The sequence below is a fragment of the Balaenoptera borealis genome, assembly GCF_965194805.1.
Source record: "Balaenoptera borealis genome assembly, chromosome: 3".
NCBI lineage: Eukaryota > Metazoa > Chordata > Mammalia > Artiodactyla > Balaenopteridae > Balaenoptera > Balaenoptera borealis.
Genome location: NC_138866.1, coordinates 13,632,665 through 13,655,835, shown reverse-complemented (window position 1 = coordinate 13,655,835; position 23,171 = coordinate 13,632,665). Strand labels below are relative to the sequence as shown.

Genomic DNA, 23,171 nt, shown 5'->3' with positions numbered 1-23,171 from the left:
TAAAGGTAAAAAGAAAAGAATGACTCCAAGTGCTCTGTGATAGTAAAGACATCCCTTTGTACTGTCAACTGCAGAAAGCCACACAAGGCGCCTTCACTGCCTTCCTTTATCACGTGTCTCCTAAACACTTAGGCTCTCTGAGAAACAAATCAGGATTCCACCAGGGCCACAGGAGCCCCAAAATGAACACATCTAGGTTTCCATCTGAAATCCCTACAAAGAAGGCTTATATACTCCAAATGTTCTTCTCCAAAGATAGATGACCACCAAATTTTACCAGAAACTATTTTAATAATACAGCCTGGTGTGTGCAATCTGCAGTTAAAGCATCAGAACTTTGGGTATTATAATTCAATACTAACCGGTGGCCAGCAGAGGGCAGAGGAGTCAACCCTAGACGAACTTCTAGCAGATAATGAAGAGCAGCATAAGTAAGTGGCTTATTTTATCTATTTTAATAAGCCCCTAAATCCTCTAACCGGGCTTAAGCTTAAGCTTGGTCCTTACGACTAACTGCTCACATAATCACAGACATCTGGTAATAGAGTCAACACAACAAACAGCTCCCGTCACTGACGCGCTGGACTCACTCCCACCTTCCTCCTCTTCCCTGTGGCCCCTCAGAAGGGGCAGCCACACACCCGGTGCCTTTGGGGCCCCGAAGGAGGAGGTGCTGTGGCCCAGAGCCCTGAAGAACACCAAGAGCCTGGCCATCCCACTGACAAACAGCGACGGGAAATGAGGTCCTCACACAGGGGAGGAGGAGGCCGGAGTTACCTTTGCAATCTCGTACTGTAACCAGGAGAAGCAGAGCTGAGACCTCTCCTTGCCTGAAAACAAAGGCATCACGAGGTGGAAGAGGCTGCGGATGAACTCCTCGCCCTCTCGACTGTGACCCCTGGTCCAGTGCCAGCAACCCAGCTGGTCCGTGCGTCCGACACAGCTGACGCCGGAAAATGAAAGGTTGAGAAAAGTCAAGGGCTTTTCATCATAGAGTCCATTGTCAAAGATGCTGTTCTCATCCATGGCCAGATAGAGGCAGGAGGCCGGAGGGCTGAAGCCGGAAGGCACACCCAAGAACTGCAGAAAGGCTGCAACCAGCTGAAACTGAAGATCCGGGCTGGAAAGTCGGATCAGAGACTGTCCAATATCATCAAACAACACCTGCAACGAAGACAAAATCAAGTGACCGAATGCAACAAACAAAAAAGCCTTCACAATTTTTTCCACAATTCTTTTTATAGGGATATACTTACGAGTCAACATTATTCAAATTAAATTTTAAACAGGCAGGAGCTAGGTTGTCTGCAAGACGCAAAAAAGCTAGAGGTGTCCCAAGGCAAGCTGAGGGCGGGAGGGTGAGTGCCGGGGCCCTGCAGCGCCGGCAGCGTCTCACACTTCCTGGGGATCCTCCACAGGAGGGGCCACCGAAGCGGAAACTTTCAAAGTCTCCTAACGGATTCACAGGAAATCTAAAATCACATTCACTTCTTTTTTTTTTTACATTCACTTCTGAGAACTCACAAAATTGCTTTTGTAGTTACTTTGGTAAGTTACAATTGTGAAAAATTTTTATTTTAAGATAGAAGAACTTTACTACTTTGTGGTTTCTTTGTACAAAATTGCTTCAGGAAATGAAAAATATGCTCAAAAATACACAAACAGCAGCACAGTAAAAAGGAAACTGCAGGAGCAACGGACCATGCTGAAAGCAATTATAAGAGGCTAATACTAACAGTAACTGTTTGTAGCTGACTTCACGTAATAACTTTAAAATGTAAGGCCACGGGGGCTACCCTGTGTCTCAGGTCCTGCTTATCTGACTGGTCTCTGTGGCCCTCAGCAGAGAGGAAATCAAAACACGAGCACAATAAAAGTGGACTGCCTGGGACTCAGCTCATCAAAACCATCAACTAATCAGAAAGCTTTTTCTCCTCCAGGCTTTGACTAGAGAAAAAAATCTAAGAAATTGCTCGCGGCAGTAGTGTGCTCCAGAAATGAGCTTCCGGGAAACTGCCAAAATGCTGAGCCTTGAGAACTAACTTCTGAAGGGTGACCATGAACTCTGTAAGGCCATCAAACACCAAAGACAGAGCCCACCCACTCCGCCTGAAAACTTCAGCTCAGCGGGGCGGGGACCTAGCACGCAGGCTCGCCTCACCAGGGTCGCAGCGTGAGCTGCCATTCCCCTGGAAGCTGGCCCTTCCCTCCCGCCCAGAGGGCCCCTCTTTCCCTCCTCCCAATTCTGTCTCCTCAGTCTGGCCACCCCGTTCGCCACTCCTCGAACGTCCCAGGCCCTCTGGTTCCTTTACTCGTGCTGATCCCTCTGCCTGGAGCCGAAGCTCTGGCATCAAATAAATACTCTCGGCATCCAGGACTATTAACTGAGCGCTCACCACTGGGCAAGCTTCGTCCAGGCGCTGGTGACGCAGCAGTGATGGAAACAGGAGAAGTCTCCACTCTCACGGCACGTGATGTGTAGGGAGCAAGCAGGTCAAAGCTCAGGAGCCTTGCTGCCGTAAAACCTCTCAGACTGTACTTGTGACCTGTCGCGTGCCAAGCAGCACACAGTAGACCCTTGAACAGCACGGGTTTGAACTGGGCGGGTCCACTTACACACGGATTTTTTCACTAAACACGTCCCACAGGACCCCGTGACCCGTGGCTGGTTGAATCCGCAGTTGTGGAACCACGGATGCCGAGGGCTGACTGCAAAGCTATACTCGGATTTTCAGTTGCTCGGGGGAGTCGGTGCCCCTAACCCCCTCGTTGTTTAAGGGTCGACTGTAGTTGGTATCTTGTCAAAGTGGCTCAATTCCAGGTATCAAAATAGAATCTCTTCCTTTCGTTTTATGTAAAACTTCCAAAGCTGCTGGCCACTGGGCACAGAGTAGCAGGCGCCAAGCCACGCAACAGCCGTGAAGGACGTGACCTGAGTGCCTGGCGAGCACAGGGGCCCAATAGGTGCTACTTCCTCCCCAGCGAGACGAGCTGGACACCCACCGTCCCAACACGGCCTCTACACTCCCGTCCCTCTTGTCTTCCAGAGTCACAGCCACCCACCCATCTTTAAGGATCCAAGAGTAGGGTGGAGAAAGTGGACACAGTTAAAGAATCTTTGACAGTGACTCCACGCATTTAAACCCTGAGCCCTCAGGCTTCCGTGTGAAAAATTAACTGAATAACCTGGAAGACCATCTCCAGAGGGGCGACCACCAGAGCCGAGCCCTCTCCTCGGGGACAAGAACTGTCAGGGCGAGCGCCTCGACGCCCCCCCCATCACGAGCGGCGCGTGGAACTGCCCCGGCTTCCGCAGGCAGGAGCAGGAGCAGGAGCAGGCTGGAATCTCCCAGGCCAGGCAGGTGCCCAGAGAGCCCAGCAGACTCCTTCCGGGGAACCAGAACCCAGCGGGAACGGGGGGAGAGCAAAGACCGCGCAGGGGCGTGTGGCGCTCGCCTGTCTCTCTGGGTCCTCACAGTCTTCCTCCGCCTGCTTCTTGGTCTTCTCAGGGCGCCACGGCCGCCAGTGTCTGTGGTCTCGGGACCGCTCAGCAGCAAGCCAGATCTGCCACCTGGGCAGAGTCTTATCTTTAATTTCCTGGTCGTTGTCTTCCGGTTCATCATCGTCATCATCTAGGCAAGAATCAAACTTCTAGCACACCTAACCAGCAAATAAAGCCACCACCAACACTTAAATCTACCTGCTTGTGCCAGCTACAGGGGTGGGCGCCTGGAAGGCCAAGGTAAGACCCAGGCCCAGCCTTCTGGGACACTCAGTGGCATTTACAGACTCTCCCATGATCACTCAGGTTCCCAGAAAAAAACGGCAGGTTAGCCGATGAAATCAGATGATTGTTAATGCTATCACAGCAATTAAAATGGGAAAGACACATATTTAGAACAGCACTGCCCAGAACTTTCTGTGATGCCAAAAGTGTTCCAATTCTGTGCTGAGTAATATGACAGCTACCAGCTACAAGTGACTTACTGAGCACTTGAAATGTAGCTGGTAGAATAACTGAATTTAAAATTTTATTTCGTTTTAACTAATTTTAATTAAAATAGCCACGTGTCACTAGTGGCTACTGTACTGTACAACACACTTCTAGAATGCTAAATGACATTTAATGAGAGCATTGCTTTAGATTTTCTTAAGCCATCAGAAATTTTAGCCAGTGGCCCTATGACTATGACACGTGTTCACTTTTTTTAAAAGAAGAAGCAAGTCAAGATATCCTATACTTTATTTCACTTTGTTTCCTAACTCTGAACATGCCGAATAGGAAAGGAAAAAAGTCTGAGTCTTCTGTAAAGTTCAATATTTAAAAATAAACAAACAGAGTATGTAAAATGGTGCAGCCACCCAGAAAACAGTTTGGCGGTTTCTTATAAAACTAAAATGCACTTACCATAAGACCCAGGAATTGTATTCCTGGTGCTGATTCCAGAAAAATGAAAACCTATGTTCACACAAAAACCTATACATTAATGCCCACAGCAGTTTTATTCATAATAGCCAAAAACTGGCAACAATCCAAATGTCCTACGGAGGGTGAATAGAGAAACAAACTGTGGTACATCTATGACATGGGCACCACTAGGCAATAAACATGAAGAAACTGCTGACACATGCAACAGTATGGACGGATCTCAGGGAATTCTGCTAAGTGAGAAAAAGCCAATCTTAAAAAGTTACACAGAAAACAACTGTTAGTGAGGATGTGAAGAAACCAGAACCCTCGTGCACTGGTGGTGGGGATGTAAAATGGTGCAGCTGACGTGGAAAACAGTAGGATGGATCCTCAAAAAATTAAACACAGAACTACCATATGATCTGGCAATTCCACTTCTGGGTATATACCCCAAAGAACTGAAAGCAGGGACTCAAACAGGTATTTGTGTATCCACGTTCATAGCAGTATTATTCACAACTGCCAAAAGGTGAAGCAATCCAAGTGTCCATCCACAGATGGAGAGAGAAATAAAATGTGCTGTATACATACAATGGAAAATTATTCAGCCTTAAAAAGCAAAGAAATATTGACACATGCTTCATACTGTATGAACCTTGAAGACATTACACTAAGTGAAATAAGCAATCACAAAACAACAAATATTGAATGATTCCACTTATATGACGTTCTTAAAGTAGTCAAATTCATAGAGACAGAAAGTAGAGTGGTGGCTGTCAGGGGCTAGGGACAGAGGAGAGGAATGGAGAGTTAATACTTAATGGGTATAGAGTTGCAGCTGGAGAAGATGAAAAAGTTGAGGAGATGGATAGAGGTGATGATGGTCGCACAAGTGTCTGAATGTAATTAATGTCACTGAACTGTACACTTAAAAATAGTTAAGATGGTAAATTTTGTGTGTGTTTTACAATAAAAAATGTTGAAAAGAGTTACATGCCATATGATCCCATTTATATAAACATAGGTGAAATAACACAGTAATATAATAACAGACATGGAGAACAGATCAGTGGTAGGAGTTGGGGGGAGCGGGGAGGAGGTGTGGCAAGAAAGGTACAGCATAGGGGGCCTTGTGGCGATGCAGTGGTTCTGTATCTTGATTGTGGTTACGTGAAGTGGCTTATGTGGTAAAACCGTAAAGTACGAAACAAACACAGGCAAAGACGAGTACCTGTCAAACCAGTGAAATCTGAATAAACTCTGTGGATTGTACCAGCACCGATTCCCTGGCTGTGCTCCTGTCTGCGGCACTACCACTGGGGGGAGCTGGGTGAAGGGTGCACAAAACCTCCCTGTGTATTTTTTTTCCCAACTTCTTGTGAGTCTGTAAGTATTTCAAAATAAATAACAAACAAGCAAAAATCTCAAAAAATCGAAATGCATGATACGTATACCAGCATTTTAAACCCAATATTCTACCCAATGCTCTTCTGAATTCCTCAAAGAAGAAAACAAATTTAACTATTTACCACCTTCTTCTAAAGGTCTACCTTTGAAGTAATCCTTCAATCACGCTGAGAAACCTACTATAAGAGAAATTACCCCTGTGAGTTACACATCAGACTTAGATACCAGAATTTATTACATGAGTAATTCAAAAAGTTACATGGCTGTGGACAGATGTATATACGTAACAATCACAGCCTAAGAGGAAGTGAGGGTAAGCAAGAAGAAATAAGTTGTAATGTATGAAGAAGTACTTCAGCATCAATGAGAAACACCAGCCACTCTCTAAAGGCCAACCCTGTCGTGATGAACCAAAAACTTAAAAATAAAACAAAACCAAAAATAGTTATCCACTAGTTTTCTGAAAACAAGAATCTTTCAACCTTTCTCCTGATGCTGCTGGGGTTTTACATACTCCCATTATATTCATTAGAAAGAAATTCATTGAATTCAGTACAAGATTCTCTATAATGGAAACTTTGCAGGAATATTAGCACCAACACATGTCCCTAACTTGATACTAAAAATCAAGGTTTCAACACTGAGTTACCTTTCTGAGAAAATTAACTTTACATCTGATCATGAGTGACGATTAGACATTTGGACATTTATCAGAGAAGTAATGTTAACTTGGTCTCTGGACACTGCTATGAGAACTCTATCCTCATAGAATTGCAGAATATGGTAAACTTAGAACATACATACCATGCACTCTAAGAGTCTTGCTCATTCACAAAACATAGAAACAAACAAAAACAAGCTAAAAACACAGAACCATGCTGAGTCGGTCACTCAGAGAAAGAAGATTTATTACCCGAAGACCTATTTTTGTAATTCTTCATGTGGTCTTGCAGACTCAGTGGCTAAAAGTGCAACACCTACTTCCATTTTTCCCTGCAGGTTACTGTTTTCATATATGAAACCACTGAGGTCAGCCTGAGGAACAGTTCCAGTTCTTTTAGGAAAGGACACTCAAGGGAAGTCAAAACAGCTGAGCCTTTGACAGCCCAGGTGAGGCATGACCATTACCAGACAGCGCTGCCCAGAGCAGAGTCACCCCAAATACCTGACGGTCCCCCCACACAACCTGCCTTAGTGGAGGAGGGGATGCCACCTGGCCTGGAGCTTTGCGCTGCCACGCAGACCTTAGCTAATCCAAAGCTTCCATGCCGCAGATGAAGAAACCAAGGCCCAGAAAGGTCACACCTGTGAGAAGAGGCTGGACGAGTCTGGGCTCTCTCCCCCTCACACTTTCAACAAAACCAGAAAGTGAAGCAATTCCTGAATAGCTGAGAGCTGCACTGTCCAATTCAGTAGCCATGGTATGAGGCTATCAAGCACCTGAAAGTGGCTCGTCTGAATTGAGATGAGCTATAAGTATAAAATATACACGAGATGTCAAAGTCTTTGTATGGAAAAAAAAGAAGGCAAAATATCTCATTAATTTGTTTAAATTGATTACATGTTGAAATGTTAATGTTCTGATATACTAGGTTAAACAAAACACATTATCAAAATTAGTTTCACCTCTTTCTTTTCACTTTTTTTTTTTTAGAAATTTTATTCCTGCTTTTATTTATTTATTTATTTATTTTTGGCTGTGTTGGGTCTTCATTTCTGTGCGAGGGCTTTCTCTAGTTGTGGCAAGCGGGGGCCACTCTTCATCGCGGTGCGCAGGCCTCTCACTGTCGCGGCCTCTCTTGTTGCGGAGCACAGGCTCCAGACGCGCAGGCTCAGTAATTGTGGCTCACGGGCCTAGTTGCTCCGCGGCATGTGGGATCTTCCCAGACCAGGGCTCGAACCCGTGTCCCCTGCATTGGCAAGCAGATTCTCAACCACTGCGCCACCAGGGAAGCCCCTCTTTTCACTTTTTTAACGTGACTACCAGAAAATGTGAAGTTACATTATGTGACTTGAATTATATTTCTGTTGGTCAATGCTGTCTTGAAGAGTATAAATCTGGAAAATACTATGGAGTCACTTAGAACGACTACTGTATAAATGCTAGTTAATAATTATTTTATAGTATTCCTAAAAAGGCAAGTATTTTTCAAATAATCTGTTGGTCTGTACATTGCCAAGAAAACAAAAAGACAGTCTTAAACACACACAAAAATGGGAGGAGGGAGAGCAGGGGATTAGTAACAAAATTACTAATCAGAAGCAACCTACAAAAGGAAAAATGAAAATTACTTCCTCTGGAAAGAAATTCAACCCTCAGAGTGTATGGACTAAAGGAGGGGATGGCAGTCAACTGCTTTAAAATCTCTAAGGGGAAGAAACAGTCTTTTCTCCCAGGTCAGTTACTTCATGTGTGTTCGACATTTTGATGTTTGTACAGTGTTTCTAAGCTACTGATAAATAGCTTACACCTACAAACAAATAACCCATGAAGACGTGAAAACAAATTCTAGAAGGAAAAGGCAGAGCATCTCGACCGAGAGGCGCCTTACCTGGGCTGACGACCACCCAGCCGCCCCGCTCCTGCTGGTGCATCCACGCTCTCCAGCCTCGGGCGCCCTTCTCCCCAGCCCTGGGCTCTCCACTGTCCCAAAAGGGCTCAAAGAATTCTACCTGTTCAGGTTGAAAATAGAGAGGTTAGCCTACCTTGAACAACAAAACTGCTAAGTCACTGGGCAAAATCAGTGCTGACTGGCATAAGAGGGGCTTATGATTCTTGAAATCTTGCCTGTCATCAGTCGGGAGTAGATACACGATACACAAAAAAGAAAAAATAATTAGTGTGACAGGCAGCCACCAAGAGAGGCCCCCGTGACCCTCCCCTGCCTTGAGGTATTCACGCCCTTGAGTGTGGGCTGGGCCCAGAGGCTTCTACTAACAAACAGAATATGGCACAAGGCGATGGGATGACACCTCTGAGGTTAGGTTACAGAAAGACCGGCCAAAGCCACCACGAGGCACCTGCAGCTGGGTGGGAGAGGGACGATTTGCCGGTTCTGACCCTGGTAGGCCAGTCTGACCAGGGACAGTGGCACTGCCAGTTCCCTGAATGCCACTGGGCCCCCTAACTGATACCTGAAGTCATGTTGCTTTCAAGACCTTTTGAGGGGAAGGAAATTCAAAGTCTTTTTTTTTTTTAATAGAATTACAGTTGATTTACAATATTATATTACTAAAGTTTCAACAGGACAGACTGTGAGCTCTTGAGGTCAGGACCACATCTCAATTACAGTAAATTCCCAGCACCTGGCACTGTGCCCAACACACAGGAGGGACTCAATAAATGTTTGCTGGGAGACAGCTGAACATGGCTGGCACCCGGTGAACAAACAGGCCTGCAGGGTAAAGCCTGGCCCCTCCCTCAGTCATCTGGCCACCAGGCCTGCAGCGTGTGGCGGCAGTTTGGCGGCAGCACTTCCCTATGGAACAAACGTGAACACTTCCATGAACAGGAAACTGAACATGTCATCACCTGGCAATCAGGACTTTAAAAGTGAGCCAGTAGGGACTTCCCTGGTGGTGCAGTGGTTAAGACTCCGCGCTCCCAATGCAGGGGCCTGGGTTCGATCCCTGGTCAGGGAACTAGGTCTCACATGCCGCAACTAAGAGATTGCATGCCACAACTAAGAAGCCCGTGACCTGCAGCTAAAGGAGCTGGCAAGCTGCAACTAAGGAGACCCAGTGCAACCAAATAAATAAATAAATATTAAAAAAAAAAAAAAAGTGAGCCAGCAACCTGTTCAACAAAAGCTTTTGCAAGAAACCTCTTGAAGCAGAACGAGCAGGCTTCAAAGGGCAGGAGCGGCAGGATGCCCCAGTCCGAGCCCCCGCCTGCATCAGGAGAGACACAGGAGGGCCAGGCCCTGTGCTCCGAGCGCGGACAGCCACCTCGGCCAGGGGAACCGGGAGGACTACACTCCCTCCTTACAGGATTCGCTCTTATAAAAGGGATGGCAGAAGCGCAGTCAAGAAAAGAAGGTTTGTTTTTTCTTTAAGTGTGATGAATGGTTATAACCAATTCATTTATTCCACAGAAACACAGACCGGTAACCCCAGACTCTGCCTGTTTTCTGTTGTACTACTCTGTTTGTGGGAACAATGTCTCTCAGTTACAAAGGTATGGAATGTCATTAAATAAAAGCTTCAAAGTTGTCATACACATGCTTTGAAATTACAGACCTCTTATTCACTGGGTGCCCACCACCTTCAGCTCTGTGCCAACAAGCACTGGTCCCTACCATGTGCTGGGAACACGTATTAAGTTGAGGTGTGGTCATGCCCTCAAGAGTATTTAAAGCCTCAAGTGCGTGGGCCAGTCCTGGGTGATGCTTCTGTCCTGGGCAGCGCCCCCCAAGCCCATCAGCAACTGCTCCCACCCCAGAGGGTGTCAGCAAAGGGGTGGGGGTGAGGGCAATTCTGATCCTGACCCCCAGCACACACCCCAGGCTCCGCAGAGAGGCTAAGAACCACTTCTGCGGCACAGCAGGTTCTTCAAACAGAAAAACGTGTCTTAAAATAGCTTATCTGGCTTATTATACTAATAATCAGTTATACCAATACTAACCAATATTCTTTAACCCAATTTTGTCTAGGAAAAAAAGGTTAAAATAAGGATGATAAAAAGTCTTTACAGGCAGTTCATGAAAGCTCCACAAGATGGAGACCGTAGCCTGTCACGAAAGACCTTTGAAAGTTCACCATAAATTCAGATGTCCAATCCATCTCCCATCAGACCCTCTTTGCTGAGTAGAAAACTGAGTTTTTTTGAGTGGAAAAAGGGAAAAGAAGGTTTTCCTACTTGGATAGTTCTACGGTGAGTTTTTTTTATTGCTTCACATCACAAATATTGGCAATGTTCACTCATCTTCTAAATGACTCTCCCCACCCCCAGCCCTACTCGCCCCCAGTTAGGATCGGTGTTGACAAAGCACCATCATGTAATTTCACTTGCAACTCCAGCAAAGATTTTAGGTGGTGGAAAGGTTAACCAGGGGAGAGACACGAGACCCAGATTAGAATGCACAGAGGCAGGAGAGAGGACCACAGTTTAAAAGGCATGACAACTGCTTGCCTGGAGGGCGGGGGCAACTAGCATTTAAACACGGGCAGTAAGTAAGGGGAAAAAAAGGAACATAAGTGAGTCTTTATATTTGGGGAGGTGGAGGGATCGTCTTTCCTCTCTCCATGTTTCACTACTTTCATTATGGAATTTTCCTTGGATTGCCAGAATATTTCTGAGGAACAATCCTCAACAGGACTGATGTAAAGGAGGATATAAATATTTTAAAAATACGACCACCACCTCCCATTATCCACACACCCCCACGAAAGAGGGAGAGGGGGAGGGAGAGAGATGGAGACGGGGTGGGGGGACTCAAGCAGGACTTGCACCTGTCCTTTGGTAGGCAGGTCTTTCACACTGTCGGGTTTGAAGAAGGTGAAGTCAACCATGGCCTGGAACAGAGAGATGGCCTTCTCGGAGTGACCAGCCTGCCGCAGAAAGTGGCACTGTTGAAGAAAGAGGGCTGCAGGCAGGGAGAGCAAAGGGGAAGAACCCTGGTTAACACCCAAAAAGGGAGAGAACATAACTTCTACAAACATGCAGTTCAACACCCAGAACATCTTTTCCCTGAAATTAGTGACTGTTAATATTTTCAAAGCTGTGAGACGTACATGTCCTGATTTTAAAGGACTCAAATAGTATTGCAATCAAAGTACATTCTCATTTTTATGTGAAACTATCACCGAGTACGAATAGTAACAATAAAATAAGGCAAGAGGATGGTCTGAATATTGGTTATCAAATACTCAAAGCTCATTAATATGAGAAAAATTCTAGGAAAAGGATGGTGTCGTAGATTTTTTATCAGAAAGCAAAGATCTGTACTCAACTGATCACTAGATGGCATTATTCACCAGCAATTTTCATTGTGTACTCAGTCCGCTGTAAACAAATCAGGGTTCCATGTTTGCAAATTTCAGTTCATTTTAACTGTGGTACAATTCCATCTACTAAATACCATTAAGCTATTTGAGCTCATCACAAAGGATATCAAACACGAGACTCTTTAAGTCAGTGGAGTAAATGCTTATTATTTCTAGAGCAATATATTTCTATCTTTAGAAATTAGTAGCACTATTCGATAGCAGGGATTTGATCAAATAAACGCCTGCTACATGCTGGACACTGAGCTAGACTCACCATATATTATCTCAGCTGACATGCGCAACAATCAGGTACAGCAGGTATTGTACTATTGCTGCTGAGGGAGAAACTAGAGCTCAAACAGGTTAAGGAACCTATCCAAGGTCACACCAGAACCCATGAAGGGCAAACTCAGGATTCAAGTCAAGAGTGATACTCTCCAGCTCCTGCATAACATGCAGCCTCCCGTGTCTCATTACTGGACAAAATTCATATTCTAGTCTCCTTCAGGACCTGCCAAAAATGGTAACAGTATAATAACACCAAAAACCTACATCTATCAGTGATTTCCAGCCAGTCAGGGCATCCCACAAACAGTAGTGCCTCAGACCCTATAATGGGTCAGATGAGCAGTGCAGGCATCTCAATAGATAAGGCCACCAACAGCCAAAGCAGTTAAGAGACTTGACTACATTTACCTGATTAATAAGTAGAAAAGTTGGAACTTCTAGTCTGGTGATATTTTCTGAACCCTACTGGCTCTAATGCCCCACCACCAAGAAGTTGGAGGGGGAGAACCTGTTATCAAAAGGAGTCACAATACCTTTTTAAAAAATCAGTTTTATCGATTTAGACATTCCTAAAATAAACCAAAAATAAATCTTCATTTTCAACGTAGCCAAAAGGAAGTACAGCTCCTCCCGCGTAAGAGGATCTGGTCATCATCTCCTTACCAAACATGGCCTCCTCGGTGCCAGGCAGCTCAGGGTGGGACAAGATGCTGCCGTCCTTAACAGCAGACAAAGTACTCAAGCATTTTCCATAAAGACTCTGAATTTTTGATATGGAAAAGGTGCTAAACTGGCTCTGGCAAAATAAAAGGTATTTCTGCCAAAGGGCTGTGTTGTTGGGATGTAAAAATATCAGTTTCTGCCACTCTTTGACCAGAGTGGAGGGCTCCCAGAACTCGGTGCAGAGCTGCAGCTTGGCAAGCTTCAGATCCACACTGCTCGGGTTGCTTTCCACGGCCCGTTCCAGAATGGCCAGCTTCTTCTCCAGAACCAGCCTCAGGGACCGCTTCCGCTTTTCCTGCTCTCCTTCCTCAATGGCGTACAGGCCCGGACTTCTCATGACCTCGTCCTCAACAACAAAAACACCAATTTACAAATGCAAATGGAAGTGGGGGACCCTCAGGATTTCAAGGTTGCTTGTAGAGTGACTTATAAGCCCCAAAGGGTTTCTCACCTCTCAAAATGAATTGTTATTCAGACATGTTTGATCTTGTGTTTAGTTCACCTAATTTACCTATCCACTCTGTCATTTTAAACTTAGATTTTTGTATCAATAGCTAGCATGCAATGTCTTGAAAACCTTTTCTGAAGAGCCAGTTTTACCAATAACACAGCCAAATGTAGGACAAATATGATAATTATATAAGTGGTTCAAAAAGATAAGTGGGACGAAGACAAATCCATGTGTTCCAGAAGGGGAGCACTTAGCTCTAACTACGTCATTCCACGGGCAGCCCCTCTTTGCAATTCTGTGCACTGCGCACGTTCTGTCTGTATTTCAGGAACGCCTTCCCCCGCCTGGTTAGCATCTACTGTTCTTTCACGATTCTGTTCAAGTCTCACCATCCCTTGGAAGCCATTTCTTACTCCCCAGTGGCAAGTCACCCCCTCATTCCATCCCCAAATTAGATGTTATAGCATTTATTACCCCAGATTGCATTTATCCTTCCTCACTGGGTTTTGAGTAAACTCAAGGCAAGGGCTGAATTCTAGTTATCTTTAGAGGCCCGGCACCAGGGTTCCTCCTAGGAGCTCAAAAATCACTGCAGAGTAAATCAGTGCCCCAAATTAAGACCGTCATTCTAAGGTAAGAGAACTGGGACAGCGATACTTACCTGAAAAGCAACAAATGCCATCCACAGCTGAACATCCCGAGGATTCTCCCATACCCTCCTGTTAAACTCCTCCACCTTGGCCTTGAGAAACACGTTCTCTCTGTTGGGCTGTGAATCTGGCTGCTTGGATTCTTGCTCTGAAGGACCCCGGCCTTGTAACCACTGCGTGGTGGCTTCATCATAAATCCCCAGAGGGTTCAACCAGGTGGTAACAGGGGCAACCACGTCCTCTGCACCCTTCACTGGGATAAATGAGATCGACTCCGATGAGGCAGGCTCAGTTTTACTGCTAATCGCAACTCCGTCAATGTTCATTAATCCCACACTCTTCTTTGTAAAGTAGCGCTCGACATGCTTGTGTGACCGCTTCTTTTCTGTGGAAGTCCCCTCCCAAGATATACACTGCTTCTTAGGGTTAATGCCAAGGCAGGAGTCTCCTTTCCTCTTGTATCTTATATTTGAAAAAGAAAACAAGTTACTGAGAGAACATGTGCCCTGGATCCAAATGACTGAAGGCCCAGCAGACACATTCTTGTTCTGCAAGTTAACTGCATATATTCAAATTCACCTTCCCTTCAAATTGCTTCTATTTAGAGACGTACGAGGATTAGCTGTTAACTTTTTCTGCCTGTTTGACTTATTCCTCTAACATGACTCTTTGTTTACGTCTCATGAATTTAAGATCATGCCTGTCTTCCAGTTCTTAGTAACTTATTTCTCCTGCAGCTTTGTACAGCACTGTCCCATACATTATGTCATCTGAACATCACAATCATGTGTGACAGGCAAGGCGGAAATCATCTCCTCTTTTACACCATTCCTACATGAGGACGCTGAGACCTCAGGTGATGCTAGGTCATCTGTGTCTCCTAGACCAGTCCCTTTTTCTCAGTACTGCCCTGTGTCCCTACTTAAGATAACAGAGAGGTCTAAGATTCTTTTTTTAATCCTGAAACAAAGTATGTCAAATAAAATTACATGTGGCTATTTTCGACGCTGCAGGAAGAGAGGCTGCGTTCTGAAATGCTTTTACGGATCATGTAGGCGTCCCCAGAGTTAAACACAAGACTACTGAATACGTGCACAAAAGCTAAGGAAAACTGTGCACACTTTTCTGTATGTATGTTATACAAACAACCCAATTAAAAAATGGGCAAAAGATCTGAACAGAAATGTCACAAAAGATATGAATGACCAATAGGCACATAAAAAAGTGGTCAACATCATTAGTCATCAAGGAAAAGCAATTAAAACCACAGTGAGATACAGCACAGGCCCACCAGACAGCTACAATTAAAAGGACTGGCAATACCAAATGCTGGCAAATGATCCGTGGAGTAACCGGGACTCTCATGTGCTGTTGGTGGGAATGTAAACTGGTACAATCACTTTGGGAAAAGGTCTGGCAGTTTCTTAAAAGAACTAAACACAGACCTTACCCTATGACCTAGCAATTCTATTCCTAGGTATTTACCCAAGAAAAAGGAAACCACATGTCTACACAAAGAGCTGTGCACAAATGTTCTCAGCAGCTTTATTCATAACAGCCAAATACTGGAAAAAGTCCAGGTGTCCATCAATAGAAGAATGGATAAACAAATGGAGGTATGGCCATTGATGGAATACTCCCACCAGGAAAGAGGAACAAACTGCCGATAAATGCCACAGCATGGATGAAACTCAAAAACATTATGCCGAGTGAAAGGAGCCAGACACAATGGAGCACATACTATATGATTCCATTTATATGAAATTCTAGAATAGACCATACTAATTGATGGTGGAAAAAAATTAGAATGGTAATCTTCTCTAGGGAGGTGGGGTGTGGACTGAGTGGAAAGGAGCCTGGGGAAACTTCTTGGGGTCATAGTAATGTCCTCTATTTTCATAGATGTCTGGGTTACACAGGTATACGCATTTGTCAAAACTCAGCAGATAAAGATGTGGATTATTACACTGTAAGTAAATTTTAAATCAAAAGAAAAAAATAAGCAAATCTTGAACTCTAGCTAATGATATGCACATTGAAGTATTTAGGGGGCAGTGTACTGATTTCTGCAATTTACTTTGAAACGCATCCAAAAATTAAGATGGGTGGGTAGATAGCCGAACGGACACATATGTGACAAGGCAAGCACAGAAACATTAATGGTAGAACGTAGGGCATGGTTATGTGAGTGTTCACTGTAAAATTCTTTCGACTTTGGCTGTATTTTTTAATTTTTTCACAATAAAATGCTGTGGAGAGAAAAAAGCAAGAGAGAGGTGCTGCCATCTTCTGTCAACGCCCAGAGAGCTTCTCTCCCACCTCATCCTGGTCCAGCTCCATCACCTCCTTTCCTTCCTCACTGTCAACAGAGACCTGAGAAGCTCTCTGCTTGCCTGTGCCTCCCTCACTGCTCCAGCGTGGTGAATTCCACTTTGGGGGAATAGTTTCTCTCACACACACAAGTTTTCTCTCAAACCCTTTCTCTTTATCCTCTCTCCCAGTTCCTCCTGGATTACCTCTGGATAATCTCTCTCCTTTCCATTTATGAGTCAAACAACTTTAGCAAAGGGGTGATGAGATAAAATAGGCTAAAATAGCTCTATATAAGCCTTTCATCCCCTAAGAAACAAATTTTAAGTTAAAAACTAGTTTTGTTTTCCTTAATTACTATTTTCTTTTATTTTCACTAAAAAGGAACAATATTTTAGATATTCAATCTCTTAAAAAATGTTTTCTGACTTTAAAACTGCATTTTATAAAACTGATTTTAATAGCTTCCTTTTGTAACAAATTTGATGAAAATGATAAAGGAGAAAAAAATGCTACTGGCCTACATTATTAAGTATCAGCTTTCAGATAATGTGCATATGCATATATTCATATACACACACACACACACACACACACATCCTTTTTTAAAATAGCTGATATATAGCTTCAGGCTTTCCTCCCTACTTTTAAGCATTTCCCCATACCATTAGTTTTAGAAAATACAATTTTTATTGGCTCCAAACTGGTTCATTGGAAGAGTGTGTCATAATTTATTTAACCATTTCCCTACTGTTGGATATTTAGGTTCTATATAATTTATCACTTATCATAGAACCTTAATAATTGGACAGGACCTAGGATTAATGCAATAGTTCCCCAAATAAAGGCACTTTTACTATAAAATCCTTACCAAATAATCAGCTAGTCTTCACTTGAATAATTCCAGAAGTAGGGACCCCCACTTTGTTTGGAGGTTCAGTGAGTGATATCACATGTATTTAATTTAAATAAATTCAGATATAGGCACTAAGTCACCTCCCCAAAAAAAAGAGAGAGAGAGAAAGAAAGAAAGAGTGAAAGAAATGAAAAGAAAAGAAAGAGGGAAAGGGTTTGGGAAGAGAATATGTTTAAATCAAACACCCAGTTCTGCCCTGAATCCACTCAGTGGGTCTGAGCCCCCGAGTAAGCTGGGCTGGGCAATATGAATTTACCTTTCCTTTGCTGAATTCAATTCACACATGCCTTCTCAGTGTCTGACTGCCTAGGTCCAAATTCCAACTCCATCATTTACTAACTGGGTGACCATGATCAAGCTTTAAAAAACAAACAAACAAACAAACAAACTGTGCCTCAGTTTCCCTGTCTGTAAAACAGGGATAATAACAGTACCTTATGTCAGAGAATTGCTAGGATGATCAAAAAAGTTTACATATGTAAAGTCCTGGGACTTCTCTGGTGGCGCAGTGGTTAAGAATCCGCCTGCCAATGCAGGGGACATGGGTTCAATTCCTGGTCAGGGAATTAGATCCCACATGCTGCGGAGCAACTAAGCCTGTGTGCCACAACTACTGAGCCTGTGCTCTAGAGCACGCAAACCACAACTACTGAGCCCATGCACCGCAACTGCTGAAGCCCGCACGCCTAGAGCCCGTGCTCTGCAACAAGAGAAGCCACCACAATGAGAAGCCTGCGCACCGCAACGAAGAGTAGCCCCCGCTCGCTGCAACTAGAGAAAGCCCACGCGCAGCAACGAAGACCCAATGCAACCAAAAATAAATAAATAGAAAAAAAATTAAATTATATATGTAAAGTCTTTAGCCATACAGTAAGGACTAGATAAATTTAAAATTATTATTATTATTTCATACAACTTGGCTCCTAAACTTAAGCCAATTATTTCATCTGGTATATAGCCAAAGAAACAATAATCTCTTCCAAAAATGGAGAAAAAACTAGCTGAACTTCACTGACAGATAGTATATTAGTCCTACGGAATTTTCCAAAGGTAATTCTGACCTGTTATACACTAACTTTAGAACCTGACCCTTGCTTACCACAATGCTACAAAACACACCACATCATTGCTGGGATGTTCACACTCTTAGATTGCTTTTATGCTGAGCCAAACTTCCACTCACTGGTCGTGGTTTGCTTCCCAAGTTACACAGAACATTGCCAACCCACCTTCCAGAAGACAGTCCAACAAAGCCTACAAAACGACGACCATATCCCTGACAGAGGCCAAACACCCACAGGCCCTCACCTCATCCTCACACGACTGCCTTAGCCAAGTGTCTGCTCACCTTCCTCTCAATGCTCTTGGTTTGTCAGTATCCCTCTTAAAAAGTGTGACAATTCAGTGCCTGACACAGTGTTCCCATCGTGCCCTGAGCAGCTCAGAGTGCCATGGGACCAACAGCTTCTCAGACCTGGACACTAACAGTTGTACAACTCTTAATCTGGGCAAGACTTGCCTCACTCAAGTTTTAGTAATTTACTAGGAAATCACACCAATGTCCTAAGCCCTTTGTAGTAGTCTCTTTGCAGTTTAGATTAATAAAGTTGTCTTTAGTTACGCTTCCTGAGCTCTGGGCCATTCATTAGCAGAGGCTCAAGAGCCACTCTCTGTTCATATTTTTTCCTTTTTTCAATCTATTACTAAATAATAACTCTTTCTATTTGCACACCAATTTCTAATTTCATAGCAAACATTTTTGATATTTGAGTGTAAGGCACAGCAGGCGTTACAATTCCCAATTTACAACTGAAGAAATGGAGGCTCAGAAAGGTTAAGAGACTTGCCTGGGATTACATTACTAGTCAACAGCAAAGTCAGAATGAGAACCAGAGTCTTCTGTTTCCCAACCTAGAAAATGCCCTACCACCCAACCTGTCTCCTCTTTTTGTGGACAGTGGAAGAACATTTGAAGTCAGAGAAATACAGGTTTAAACCCCAACTCTCCTGCTTCCTGGTTGTATGACCTTGAGAAGGTACTTCATCTCTGAGATTCCTTTCCTCGTTGGTAAAATCAGAGTGCCCCCTCTTCATGGGGCAGCTGTGAGGGTCAGACAGGCTAGCATCAGTGAGAGAACACGCAAAGGATCATGCTACATACTTCCTGCCAAGCCAGCATTTGCTGTGTATCCCCACATCTGTGGCATGAAAAACCACACAAGAATTTAGGGAGCATTAAAATCATTCTAAAAATACACAAATACACTTTAAATATGATAGTCATTTACTCCCTGCCATGAGGTTTTAGTAGACAGTATGGAGATACAAATATGCACCAAAAAATAACTGATATAAACTCATCATAGAGGAAATTTTAGTTGGAGTTGCTTATGTGGTGAGTTACAGTGTCACAATGAATGACAACATGACTAAAATGTGGAGGTGCAGCAAAGTAATGGGAACTAAAATTTACTTTAAAAAGTAATTAGCCCATGAAGAATGATAATGATCTTCAAGGCCTCCTCTTGGCTGTATATTCCATGATTCTCTACCTTCAGTTTTCATCACCTATAAGCTGTTTGGGAATAGAGACTGTGTATTATTGTTCTTACAAAGTACTAAGTGTCTAAAGAGTTTATTGAGGATTCAAATATTTTTGATTGACAGATTAGAGGAGAAAAGTTTAAACTCATTACTGAAGCAAATACCATCACCTATTTTTACGATTATCTGGTGACGTATGTATGCTGGAAACAGTTTGAAAAAGTCATTACCATGTAATGTCATTTTTTAAAATGGCATGTGTGCGTTGCAGGGGGTGGATAAATAGAAGGCTTTTGTAACTTTTAAGAACGGCATATAGATTAGACCAAATGGTTTACGGATAGTCACAATTATTTCAAGGTATTTTTCAGTTCATTGATTCTACAAATATTCATTGAACACCTACTATGCCACACACTATGCCAAGCACCATGGCTAAATAAGATTAATCTGACCTGGGTCCTGATCTCAAGGTTTAAAATTTTATTTTAGAATGTGAGATTACTCACCTTCTATTGTTTATGCCTACACAACTTAACAGTGGATAAAAGTCAACAGAGTCGATGGGGGGGGTGGGGAGGCAAAGAGACACAGACAGTGCTGAGTGAGCACAGAGGAGAAGGAAGTTCCCTCCCACCAGGGAAAACCAGGGAGAGCTATCACGATGGATACCTTGCTACATCTCCTCGGTAAAGAGACTTATACTCCCAGTTTGCAGGATCCGGCTTCTTATCTGTTCTGAAGGTTTCTCCCGTCAGAGCCTGAATGTCCTCAAGCCAAACAAAGTGACGTCCAATATCAGCAGTGGCATTATTTTCTTGACTGTGGGACAAAGGAAGGTGAACAAGAAAAGGGAAGAGGCACTTAGAAATCTCCCAGTTACATATTTCACGTTTCAGAAATGTGAAAGTTACACATTTCAAACTCCATACAGCATCAAGCACACCTAAGTACATAAAATGTGCACATGCCAAAAAAATGGGAAGAGCACTCCTACTCTGGAGAAAGTTTTAAAATACAGAGCAAAAACTGTCAACACTAAGTGACCCTTTACCAAGAAATGAAGTCAACTTATCCCAGAAATACACGTGAAGGATATAGGTGTTTTTTAAAAAAATAATTCATTTAAATGATTATAACTTGATTTTCAAGTATATTTATAAACAAGGCTTTTTCTAAAAAAAAAAAAAAAAAAAGAGAGAAAGAAAGATAAGGCTGCCCTAACTTTGCCTAACTTACTTGAAAGTGCTCAGATAATTTATTCCAACTAAAAACTTAACAACAACAGCAACAAAGCCACAGTTCTGAATGCTTCAGTCTTGCGTGTTACTTAGGCATGGTCTAAGTCTCGTTTTTATAGTCTGGGCTCTGTGTAGGGTGTTTTGCCTGTACGTCTGGACCTCTATCTAAAGGGCAGAGAGTCCACTATAAGACAAGACCCTTATTTATCCCTTTGAACCAATTTGTGACTTGGCAGACTTCCAGATACAAATGGAACCAGTTCCCTAGGAGTCAAAGAAGAGGGAGGTTTTTTTCTGGCACCTAACATCTTTCTTCCTCTAAAGAAAATCAGTTCATAATGCTGCTGACACAAGAAGGTGCCAAAGTAGTCAAAACAGCCATTAAGTGTTGTTCCATCTTTGCTTTTTGGCTCTGCCCGGATAGAAATAAAGATTCTAAAGGCTTCTAAATCACTCTTGGCTGGCAACACAAGGGAATGGTATTTCAGGGACACAAAGTAGCTACTCAATAAATATTTGTTGAATGATGCATCTCGGGTTAAAATACGTGGTGATTTTTAACACATTCCCCTCCAGAACAACTGTGGAGGGTTTTCTGATGACAAAAACTGAAAGGGGCAGCAAAGGGAGAGAAAGAGACTGATGCATTCCAGAAAGAAATGGAAAGCCAGTGTGGAGAGGGGGCGGGAAGGGCCAGGCTGCAGACCACCCCTGGGGAGCAACAAGCTCTCATTCCTCCCCTATTGGGTACTGCGGTCAGGAAGCAGGTTGTGGTCTAGGCTGTGTACGAGGAAGGATGCGCCTCCCCCTGAAGGTGAAGAAGAGCTCATCCTAGGAGACAAAGGTCAATTATAAGCTGTGACCTCTGGGGAAGCGGTCCCTCGATCACCCTGAAATAGAGTCCCATATGGTATGCAACCCACCCCTCCCTCCAGACCGCTTTCCTGACATCACGGAAACACTCTCCCAACTCAGTAATATCTTACTCCCTGTCTGTACAGAAACAAACGATTCTTCCAGGTCACTGTCCCAGGAACAGACTGCAGAAGTGAGTAGTGAGAAAGTAAAAGACAAAGACAAGAACAATCCACTCTGATCTTAATGGGGATATTCTACAAAATATCAACAGACTTAAAAATGCTGTTTGGATCATAAAACTATCAAGAGGCTGTAACGATCACCTCTGATGTGGTTAAGCACAGGCCGAAAATAACTATCTTTCAAGTTCTTATGGTCATTCCTGTACAGTTCCAGGAAATCCTTTAAAACTCATTTTCCTCAGCCATAAAAAAGATAGTTAAAGATGAGTCTTCAGAACACACAGCAATTCATGTATTTTGCTTTGAAGACATACTAAAAAAAAGCAACAATATCAATGGTACATTCATCCATTCATTCATGTAACAAAAACGTACTTGAGCGTTTACTCCACATCAGGCCCAGTGCCAACCGCTGGGGGGATTCAAAGGCAAGCAAGGTGGGGTGGTTCCCGCCCACAGAAATCCAGCCAAGTTCGAAACCTTGTTGCTAGACTCCTTTATTCCTTCCTCCTCTAGGGTTACAGGGATAGCACCTGAGACACAGAGAAGGCTAAATAAATCTGGGTCCTCTGAGCCACCGAGGACTGCGGCATTCTCCAACACTGATCTGCTGACAGAAGGGTCCCGGAAGACTACGGTGTCTGCCTCTCTGGAGACTACGGGCCGGATTCCAGACTCACTCCGACCAGAGCTCTCACTGACATCAACGGGACTTCTAAGCACATCACAAGAGCAAATAATACCTCAAGAGTCGCAGAAGTCTTAACAGCACTAAATTTTTTCAAGTATGCCTTGGACAGGACTTAAATTTTCTCTCTTCTAGACCACATGAACAAAGAAAAGAAAAAAGTTAAATGAGGAATAATAATTCAAGTAGTTTTACCACATAACCACCTGTCTCACGCATGGGAAAAGTACCTCCCTATGTAAGAGGAAGTTAGATTAACCAGAGAGGAAAAGCACCTGCTCTGGGGTCAACCTGTAGAACACCTGGGACACTATGCTCAGCGTAGACAGCAGAGCGAAACACGGGGAGAAAAAAGGCCCCCAAGGAAAGGAAATACTGTGGTCATGAGCCATTCTATACCTTTAACGCAGTGGTTCTAAACAAATGTGAAATAAGGACAAAAGCAATGATTATTTTTGAGTGCTATATTAACCTTAACCTGTGTGTGTGTGTGTGTGTGTGTGTGTGTGTTATG

At 43.6% G+C, this 23,171-nt stretch overlaps 1 protein-coding gene across 5 annotated transcripts in view; it reads right to left on the bottom strand.

Moving 5' to 3' along the window:
• Positions 1-23,171, bottom strand: part of NRDE2 (NRDE-2, necessary for RNA interference, domain containing) — a 47,271-nt gene that overhangs the window by 8,706 nt on the left and 15,394 nt on the right. For all 5 annotated transcript variants that reach the window (XR_014242217.1, XR_014242218.1, XR_014242219.1 and 2 more), the window contains exons 4-10: positions 20,361-20,510; positions 13,930-14,380; positions 12,758-13,163; positions 11,270-11,403; positions 8,371-8,491; positions 3,457-3,632; positions 778-1,164 (exon numbers count right to left, since the gene is read on the bottom strand). Coding sequence is in view for 2 of the 5 variants with exons in the window: in XM_082383660.1 (XP_082239786.1) it covers positions 778-1,164; positions 3,457-3,632; positions 8,371-8,491; positions 11,270-11,403; positions 12,758-13,163; positions 13,930-14,380; positions 20,361-20,510 (1,825 nt within the window). In the remaining 3 variants the exon portion in view is untranslated. The remainder of the gene's footprint in view (positions 1-777; positions 1,165-3,456; positions 3,633-8,370; positions 8,492-11,269; positions 11,404-12,757; positions 13,164-13,929; positions 14,381-20,360; positions 20,511-23,171) is intronic.